The 10,678-nt window shown below is 38.7% G+C and overlaps 1 protein-coding gene across 2 annotated transcripts; it reads left to right on the forward strand.

Moving 5' to 3' along the window:
* Positions 1-870: 870 nt before the first annotated feature.
* LOC115997030 lies at positions 871-10,205 on the forward strand. Of its 2 annotated transcripts, XM_031236479.1 has the most exons (3): positions 871-6,939; positions 8,198-8,433; positions 9,986-10,205. In XM_031236479.1, exon 1 carries the CDS (start codon positions 931-933, stop codon positions 5,998-6,000), a length of 5,070 nt encoding a protein of 1,689 aa, XP_031092339.1. In that variant the 5' UTR covers positions 871-930; the 3' UTR covers positions 6,001-6,939; positions 8,198-8,433; positions 9,986-10,205. The 2 variants fall into 2 exon arrangements, with proteins under 2 accessions (XP_031092339.1, XP_031092338.1); XM_031236478.1 differs by lacking the exon at positions 9,986-10,205 and having other exon boundaries at positions 8,198-9,101.
* The last annotated feature ends 473 nt before the right edge of the window (positions 10,206-10,678 follow it).

Genomic DNA, 10,678 nt, shown 5'->3' on the forward strand with positions numbered 1-10,678 from the left:
TCTCTTTACAATTTATTTACCATGCTTATGAATTTAAATATTGTTAGTTTGTTGTATTCCATTATGAATTGTGAGTAGTTGCATTAAGGACTTGAATTAGGGTAGGATTATCTTTATTGATGCTAAGTTCATGAATATTTCATAAAGGGGAAGGCTTTAATTCAAGAGTTTATTGAAGTATGCATAGATTTAATTGAAATCTTGTTAGTAAATGGTACGTAACATTTGTTAACTTGCCTTTGGATGATTTCACTTTATAATGGAAGTTATATGTTGAAATCAAGCTACTCTTTGCATGCACCCAATTTAATTTACGAAAGTAAAGAACATTGTGGTTTTAAATTGCTTATGTCCTCTAAGAACTAGGAATTGATATGTCACGGAAGTGGAGCAAATCCTTGTTCTAATCTTTATCTTTAGTTCATGAAAATGAAATTTAGATTAAAGATTCTTTTGTGCAATTCATTGAACTCTTAAATTAATTATTTTCCCCAAATCTTGTTATTGCATCTATAAGATAATTCTCCTTAATTCGAGTCCTATCTTTAATTATCAGAGTTTATACCAATTGTAATATTGCTTTTAATTCTTGATGAACCTGTTATAGCTTGTTACATATCAACTCATATATGATTGCTTGGATTCTTGTTAAATTTATTCATCTTAATGCCTAAGAATTTAATTGCTATACAAGTACATGCCATAAAACCCAATCCCTTGAGAACGATATAATTAACCCACAAATTCACTACACCACTTTACACATCAACTTTTTGGCGCCGTTGCCGGGGATTGGCATATCTGGTTGTATTGTATAATTAATTATCTAATCTTAGCATTAAAATGAATGAATTTTGAAGGAGATCAAGTTTTGTTTTTATTGTTTATGTGTTTTCTTAAGTTTGTTTGAATTTGGATACCTTTTGATTTATGCAAACTAGATCACAAGGTGGTCAAAACCTTTGTCCTTTAAACCAAGAACTCTCTAGAGAGTTAAGGAAGTTGAAGAAAGGCTCATCCAATCAGTTGAAAGAATTTGAACCAGTGGAGATAAACATGGAGACCGGTGAATCTAGCAACCCAGGCCAAATGTCTCCCGGAGGAGGTAGTTCCCGAGCAAGCCCGAGTCAAGGAGCACACACGGAGGCTCAACCCAATACCTCTCAAGATCCAGTGGCACCGGTACGAATACCAATCTCTACCTCCATGGAAAATCCGAATATAAATCCTTATTTAGGAGGAGGATTAGGTTTTCAATTTCCACCGCAACTACAAGGGGCCGGGATGCAAAATTTTCCTCATCTTTTGAAGCCAAATTTCTTCACAAACCCTATGTTTGACCCATACCAGAATTTCCCTCAAAGAGCCCAACCCTACTTCTACCAAAGAGCACAAAATTTTCAACCCATGGCTACTCATCTGGCTCCCCAATTTGAAGAAGAAGATTGCATTGCCTATCCCGGAATCGAGGCCAATAACTTTGAACTCAAGACTTCCATGATCAATTTGGTGCAAGCAAATCAATTTGGAGGTTCAAAGTTGGAAGATCCTAAGGCGCATATCACCCATTTCGACAGAATATGCCAAACTATCAAGATGAATGGGGTGTCTATGGATGCAATCAAGCTGCGATTGTTCCCATTTTCGTTGAGGGATCAAGCTCTGAGTTGGCTCAATTCCTTCGGGCCAAATCATTTCAACACATGGGACCAACTGTACAAATCTTTCATGCAAGAATACTATCCACCCTCCAAGGCTGCAAAATTGAAGAAGCAAATCCAGAATTTCCAGCAATTCGGAAGTGAAAATCTGTACGAGGCATGGAAGAGGTTCAAGGATCTCAGGAGGCAGTGTCCTAGGAATCTCCTATCTCCTGGGGATTTCATTTCATCTTTTTACGAAGGATTGCTGGACAACTACAAGACAGTGTTGGATACTTCTTCTATGGGGGGAGTGTTTCTTGATATGACGCCCGATCATGGAGAGCAGCTGATAGAAAGAATCACAGCCAACACTGCGTATTGGTACAATGAAAGAGTCGAGCAACCAAGGAAAGAGAAAGCAGTAGGTATGTTTGAAGTGGATGAGAAGGTTGCCATGCAAGCCCAACTGGATTCGATCCAACACATGTTGAAAGAAATGGTGTTGAATAAGAAGGCGAATGCTCAGTCAGTCATTTCCTCATCCCAGATGCCACCCACACCACAAGCCTACTCGATGGTACAACCAACAACTCCAAGCCCACCACCATCTTCCACTATGGCTATGGTGCTCAGTTGCGCTATTTGTGGCGGTGCTCATGCTTCTCAAAGTTGTCAACTATTGGAACCTGGCAGCCACAACTCTTATTCAACTGTAGAGCAAGTTGACATGATTGGATACCAAAGACCTCAAGGCCAAGCGCAATGGAGGAATCAAGTCAATCCTTCTTGGAGCAATCAAGGTTTTCAAGGGAGAAATCCACCTCCTGGTTTTCAAGGCAACCAAGGCTTTAGAGGTGGATATCAAGGCAACCAGCAATGGAGAGGAAATCAAGGACATGGTACGAGCCAAGCAAATACTCAGAATCAGCAAGGGTTTTCACAATCATCTCAAGATCCGGATATGAAAACCTTCATGAACATGATTATGACACAAATGAGTAAATTGCAAACCGAAGTTGAAGGTCTTCGAGCTCAACAACAAGGAGGAGGTGCCCAAGCTTCTACCCAACCTTCATTTAATGGTAAACTTCCAGCAAGCACTGAAAATCCTAGGAATCAAGTCAATGCTGTTGTAACTAGAAGCGGGACGTCTTTGACTGATCCACCCTTTCCAGACGATAACATTGCTCTTGAAGATGAAGGGAAAGAAAAAGAACTTCTACCACAAAAAAGAGATCCTGAAGGACAAGTGCAGACAAAGGAGGATACTAGCCAAGGTAAAAAGAACAAGGGCAAGCAAATTGATGATTCAGTGATTCCTTGCAACTTATTGCCATTTCCACAAAGGTTGTGGAAGTCCAAAGAAACCGAGAGGGAGAACAAATTCAAAATGATGCTTGACAAGTTGGAGATATCTATGCCTTTTGTGGATGCTGTTACTCAAATACCATCATACAAGAAATTCTTGAAGGATATTTTGAGTAATAAAAAGAAGCTGGAGAAGAGTGCAGTGATAGATCTTAGTGAGGGAGCATTGGCATGCGCTGCAATACAAAAGAATCTACCACCGAAGTTGAAGGATCCTGGAAGTTTTGCTATTCCATGTATCGTTGGAGGATTTGTTGTGGGTCGTGCTCTATGTGATCTCGGAGCTAGTGTGAGCCTCATGCCTTACTCCCTTTGCAAGAGGCTTAACCTTGGAGAGCCGAAACCCACTACCATGACACTTCAAATGGCGGATCGCTCAATAAAGCGCCCAGTGGGAGTATTAGAAGACATCCCAGTAATGATCGATCAATACTATATCCCGGGAGATTTTGTGATTCTTGACATTGAGGAAGATGCCAAGGTACCCATAATCCTTGGTAGACCATTTCTAGCCACAGCTGGGGCAATCATTGATGTAAAAAGGGGGAAGCTTGTTATGGAAGTGGCCGATCACAAGATTGAATTTGATATATTCAAAATGGCCAAACACCAACCAACTTACATTGATGAATGCAATATGGTGGAAATTTGTGAGGTAAACCCTAGTGAAGTCTTGAAGATTGACAAGGAGTATTCGATTGTTGAAGAACTTCTTGAGAAATTTGGAATCTACACCCAAAAGGAGATGGACACATGCGAGCAAGGGATTTTTGATCAAGGTGAGGCTGGAGAAAGAATTTTTGCTGCTCTTGACCCGCTAGGAGAGGAACATGCACCAAAGGTAGAACTAAAACCTTTACCTCCTAGCCTAAGGTATGTTTTTCTAGGCTCTAACTCCACTTATCATGTAATTGTTAATTCTTCTTTGCATAGTGATGAAATTGATAAGCTGCTTAATGTGCTTAGAAAACATAGGAGGGTAATTGGTTATACTATTGGTGATTTAATTGGCATTGATCCTAAGTATTGCATGCATAGAATTTATTTAGAAGAGAATGCCAAACCTACTGTTGAACCCCTTAGGAGATTAAATCCCAATTTGAAGGATGTAGTTAAGAAGGAAATTTTGAAATTGCTTGAGGCCGACATTATATACCCTATTTCGGACAGCAAGTGGGTGAGTCCCATACATGTTGTTCCGAAAAAGGGCGGTATAACGGTCATTGAAAATGACAATAATGAGTTGATTCCTACTAGACTTGTTACTGGTCATAGAATGTGCATTGATTACAGAAAATTGAATAAGTCTACTAGGAAAGATCATTACCCCCTTCCATTTATTGATCAATTGCTTGAGAGAATGTCCAAGAATGAATACTTCTGTTTTCTAGATGGTTTTTCAGGATATTTTCAGATTTCTATTCACCCAGATGATCAAGAAATGACAACATTCACATGTCAATATGGCACCTTTGCTTTCAAAAAGATGTCATTTGGTTTGTGTAATGCACTAGCTACTTTTCAAAGGTGCATGATGGCAATCTTTTCTGAAATGGTGGAAGAAATCATGGAAGTATTCATGGACGATTTCTCAGTTTATGGTAAGTCGTTTGATGATTGTTTGATAAATCTTGATAAAGTTCTGTGCAGGTGCCAAGAAGTCAATTTAGTTCTGAATTGGGAGAAATGTCATTTTATGGCAACTGAAGGCATAGTTCTTGGCCACAAAATTTCAGCAAGGGGAATTGAAGTAGACCCGGCAAAGATTGAAGTCATTTCAAAATTGCCACCCCCAAGCTCGGTAAAAGGAGTAAGGAGTTTTCTTGGTCACGCTGGGTTTTACAGAAGATTCATCAAAGATTTCTCTAAAATTGCAAAACCCCTCACGCACTTGCTTGCGAAAGAGGTGGCGTTTAATTTTGATGAATCTTGTCTTATTGCTTTTAGCAGATTGAAGGAAGCTCTGTGTCATGCTCCAATCATTCAACCTCCTGATTGGAATCTACCGTTCGAATTGATGTGTGATGCGAGTGACTATGCAGTTGGGGCGGTGCTATGCCAAAAGAAGGACAGGTGCTACTATGTGATCCATTACGCAAGCCACACACTTGATGATGCTCAAGTCAACTATGCAACAACTGAGAAGGAGCTTCTTGCGGTGGTGTTTGCTATGGAGAAATTTCGGTCCTATTTGCTTGGGAGCAAGGTGATAGTTCACACCGACCATGCTGCTTTGAAGTATTTATTCCAAAAGAAAGATGCAAAGCCGAGGCTGATCCGATGGGTGCTCCTACTTCAAGAATTTGATCTGGAGATTAGAGACAAGAAGGGATCCGAGAATGTTGTGGCCGATCACTTGTCCAGACTTCAAGGTCAAAAGGATGATAAATTGCCCATAGATGATTCCTTCAAGGGAGAAACATTGTACATCTTGACTGGATTAGGAAAACGGTATGTGCCATGGTTCGCAGACATTGTGAATTACCTGGTAAGTGGCTACATCCCTAAGGATTTTAATTTCAACAAAAGGAAAAGGTTTTTGCATGATGTGAAAGATTACTTTTGGGATGAGCCACTGTTGTTCAAAAGATGTGCAGATGGGATTATAAGAAGATGCATACCAGAAGAGGAATTCATAAGTGTCTTGAGCCATTGCCATTCCTCTCCTTATGGTGGACACATGAGTGCCGATCGCACAGCTCTAAAAGTCCTACAATCTGGACTATTTTGGCCTAGCTTGTTTGCTACTGCAAGGGAATTTGTGAGCAAGTGCAACAATTGTCAAAGGACTGGCACTATCAATAGGAAACATGAAATGCCTCAGAAAGGTATACTCGAAGTAGAACTCTTTGATGTATGGGGAATGGACTTCATGGGTCCATTTCCAAGGTCATTTGGGAATGAGTATATCCTTGTAGCTGTGGATTATGTGTCTAAATGGGTGGAAGCTGTTGCAACCCCAAGGAATGCCAAGAGCCTTCATCACTGACAATGACAAGCATTTTTGTAACAAACTCTTGGAAAAGATTCTTCTCAAGTATGGCATTCATCACCGACTTTCTACGCCATACCATTCTCAAACTTGCGGACAAGTCGAGTTGGCAAATAGGGAGATCAAGTCAATCCTTGAAAAGGTAGTGAGTCCAACAAGAAAAGATTGGTCTTTAAAGCTAGATGATGCACTATGGGCTCTGAGAACTGCCTACAAGACCCCTATTGGTGTCTCACCATTCAAACTCGTCTTTGGAAAATCATGTCATTTGTCGGTTGAGTATGAACACAAGGCATATTGGGCAGTGGCAAGATTGAATCTGAATGAGGATTTGGCAAGAGAAAAGAGGTTGATGTGTTTGAATGAGCTTGAAGAATTCCGGATGGATGCCTATGAGAATGCTAGGATCTACAAAGAAAGGACCAAGTATTTTCATGATAAAAGGATTTTGAGGAGATACTTTGAACCTGGAGACCAAGTTCTACTCTACAACTCAAGACTCAAGTTGTTCCCAGGTAAATTAAAATCAAGGTGGTCAGGACCATTTCAAGTGGAAGAGCATTTTCCCTCAGGAGCAGTTGCAATTTCCAACAAGGAGGGAAAAACATTTGTGGTTAATGGGCAAAGATTGAAACTGTTTAATGAGGCATTCAAGGAGCAGGAAGCAGAGAGGCATTCAAGGAGAGGAACGAGGCCAAGGCAGTTTGGGACCTCTTCCAGCCCATATATGAATAAAGAATCAGGGGTCGAGCTCATGACCTTAAACAAGCGCTTCTTGGGAGGCAACCCAAGATTTTATTTGATGTGATTTTTAATTTGTTGATTTAATTTTCCTAGTTTCAATAATGGCAGACATTGTACTATCGCTCTTTTTACAAAAGCCATTCGTTAGTGCTCAGCAAGCCCCGGAAATCGAGATTGGTGTTCAGCTCTCAGGTTAGTATGTCCTGTTCTTTATCCTTTAAAATTGTCTTTTCTTTCTTCTGATAAGGATTCTTGACTTAGCTTGTTGTTTTTCCCCAACCTCTGCTTACTTTCTCATTCTTCTTCATTGATGTGATTCCTTGCTATTTAATCTTTCTAATCAAATGACGAATCATGCTTCATCCTCTTTTCATTCTCAATTCATTTATTGTTCTGATTTTGATGATACCTCAATTTGGGATGAGATGAATCTAACTCCTCTCTATGATTTTGAGAATGAGTTTCATGAACTCAATCAACCAACTGTTAGAGCTGAGGCTGTTGCTGAAATTGAACCTTCAAGGGAGGTAGCATTTCAGAGGAAAGAAAAAGAGGAGAAAAGGATATTTTCGAGAAAGCTTAGGTGCAGGGAGTTAGGGATTTCCGAATGGCCGCAGAAAAAATTCTTAAGGTTGGAGGATAACCTGGAAATTTCTACTCCTCCTCCTTACCAGTATAACCATTCCATTACTGAGAACTCCCTCTGGGATTATCAGTATGAGGAATGCGCTTTGGCTCCAGTAGGTGAAGCTTCAAGATCCTCGAGCGATGAACACATTCGCAGCTTTGGCCAAGAATTTGATTCTATCTGGAATTTCAAGGATGAGGTACCAGAAGTAAAAGAAATCAATGAGGTTGCAACTGAGGAAATTATAGAAGAAGCATCCAACCCAGTCATAACCATTGTGGATAAGAAGAGCACCTCTGAAAAATCTTGGAGCATTGAAATGATTTCAAAATTCTTCCACTTACCAGTTGTCCAGGCGGCAAGGGAATTACACATAGGAAAAGACAAGCTGAAGAAAATATGCACCGAGTTGGGAATCAATCAATGGCCACATAGGAAATTACAGTACATGGATCGACTGTTGAGCAAGTTTAAGAAAGATTTTGACCAAGGGGAGAAGGTGATTGAGCTAGAACACGAAAGTGAGCAGATGTTAGCAAACCCCAACAATGAGTTAGGCTTAGAAACTCAAACACTGGGGGAATCTTCTTCTAAAAAGAAAAGATATCAACAATTGATAAATCTTGCTCACTCTACTTCCTTTGCCAATTCATCTCGTGTTCCGTGGGAAGATGAAATGTTTTAAACTTCACTTAGTAATTTCTATCCTAGTTATTTATGTTTTAATTTTCCTTTGTTGATAAAAAAAATTGTTTTATGTTTGTTTGAATTTAAGTTATGATTAATTTATGACTTCTGTTTTTCCGTGATTGTCTCTTATAGTTTTTAACAGGAAGGCTAAAAGATGTGTAGAACTAGTGGACTTCTCTACTCTTGTTGCTGCACAAGAATCATAGGGGAGTACAATCTTTCTCCATTTGCATTTCATATGTTTTATCAATTATATTTGGAGTTTTTTTTTCTAGTTTTGTGTGCACTCAATCTTGTCAAATCCTATTTGCATTATACATCGAGGGCGATGTAAATTTTTAAGTGTGGGGGAGAGGACAAAAATTGAGGTAATTTTCAAAATTTTTGCTTGAATAACTCATGTGCTTTTTGTGTGAATAAATTGCTTTTCTTTACTAGAAGTTGAGATCGCTCCCTTTTTGTTGGTTTGTGGTTTGTTTTGATGATACTTGTCGCAACTCAACTTCTGATTGATGAGCCAAGGGGTACATGATTGATCTATTCTCCTGCCAATCGCCTTGTTAACCACTTAATAATTGAATAAATTCTTGATCTAGTGTGTTGTGCATTGCTAGTGAAGGCTTATGTGAGATTCCGGTAATGGTTGTTTTGCTAGAACTTGCCTCATTACTCTCCAAGTGAAATCTAAGATTTGCATGTTTTGAAATGATTTAGGCCATTTTTGTTTAGCCTTTAACCTTAAAGCCTACCCTGTTAATATGTGTTTATCCCTAGTTGTCCCCGTTGAGCCTTGTGTTTGTTGAAACAAGTGCTAAGCACTTAAACCCGTGATTTGTTTATTTTTCTTGTGTTAACCCTTGTCATTTTTCCCTTAACCTTTAGCCAAAAAGAAAAAAAAAATATCTCCCTTCCACCCTTAGCTTGAGAGAATGCAGCACTTGTTCTTTTGCTTAGAAGAGATCTTATTTGGAGCTTGTTTTGTTAGCAATCATCTTGATAATGTTGTCTAAGTGTGGGGGTATTGAGAATAAGTTTGTTGGTTGATTTGAAGAAAAGAAAATAAAAAAAAAAGATGATGAAAAGAAAAAAATGAAAGAAAAGAAGAAAGTCGAATAAAAGTTTGAAGTTTATCGTGTAAGTTGTGCACTACCCCACCACTTTAGAAGTTGTTTTGTCCTTAAGTCTTGTTTGCTCCTTAGTTCATTCAAGTTATATCTCTTCTAACCTCAATTGTGAACAAGTGTGAAGTTCTCTCCTTTGTTTTATTCCTATACCCCTTCTTTGTTAGCCATTCACCCTTAGCCCCATTACAAGCTTAATAAAAGACCTATTTGATCTTAGCATACATTCTTAGAGTTGAGCTAATGGGAGTATGAAGGGCAAGCCTATGGGATCTCATTAAAAGCCAAGTTTTGCATAATCTCAACTTAGCATTTGTACACACTAGATTCTCACGCACTTTAATGGTTTTGGTACTTGGTTATTGGCTTGGGAATGGAACTCGTGAACCAAGCTAAGGTGATTCTTGTAGTAAGTTGTTTTGTAGCAAGTTGGATATGTGGTTTGATAGGTTGTGCAATGAGGGAGTTTCGACAATTTCGATGCAATGATTTGCAATTTATTGTTTGTTTTTGTTTGAGGACAAACAAAAGTTTAAGTGTGGGGGAGTTGATAAGTGCATATTTGATCATATTTAATCCCCATATTTAAGCTTATTTGTCCACTAGATTGTATAAATTGTGTTCAGTATAACCTTGATTTTCTTCACTTTGATTAATGTTTGCAACAATCATCTTATTTGGAATAAAGTAAAGAAAATTAGGCCGTATTGCATTTAATGGGATGATTTAGAGAAATCCTAAGTTTAATTTGTAATTTTCATCTTTAATAAGCCATCCTAATGTGTTCAATTGCTAGTAGGAGATATCAGGGAAATCATGAAGACAAGGAGGATCATGAAGGGACAAGAACAAAAATGAGAAGATGGATGATGATGAATTAAAGTGAAGGACAAAAGCAAAGAAGATTTGGTCCATTTTCATCATTAAAGATCAGGCAATAATGGAATCAAAGAGTGATATTTTGAATGGTGATTGATCATATGGATAAACCAAAGCAAAAGTGGAACAAGTGTCTAAAATCTGAAATTTTCGCACAAGTTGTCCACTGTTCGGTATTTTTACCATATCTCAGCATAGGAATATCCAAATTGAGTGATCTTTGCAACGTTGGAAAGAAGACTTCAAGGGCTACAACTTTACCAGAAATACAAAATTCATAATTCTGAACGGAGAATGGAGAAAAACAGCCCGGAAGATGAAGCTGCGTGCAGTGATGTCATTGCTTGCGAAATTTTCCATCTTCTTTCTCATTATGATATGTGAGGTCATGGCATATGTAATTCCCCATTTCCAAATTCAGATGGAATGTGAGGTCATTGCATATGTAATTGTCCATCTTTGCTCCCTTTTGATGCCTATATAAAGCCTTGTAACTCTCAAACTTCAACACACCATTCCTCACCAATTCCTTCTATCTCCTCTCATTCTAGCTTTCATATCTTAGTTTTAGTGTTGTGTTTTTCTTCAAGCAAGAGTGTAGGAGGAAACTCCA

This window comes from Ipomoea triloba, chromosome 11, assembly GCF_003576645.1.
Source record: "Ipomoea triloba cultivar NCNSP0323 chromosome 11, ASM357664v1".
Lineage (NCBI taxonomy): Eukaryota > Viridiplantae > Streptophyta > Magnoliopsida > Solanales > Convolvulaceae > Ipomoea > Ipomoea triloba.

Bases quoted from the DNA above. Each gene is read 5' to 3' on its own strand.
- LOC115997030 (XM_031236479.1), top strand. From the start codon at position 931: ATGCAAACTAGATCACAAGGTGGTCAAAACCTTTGTCCTTTAAACCAA.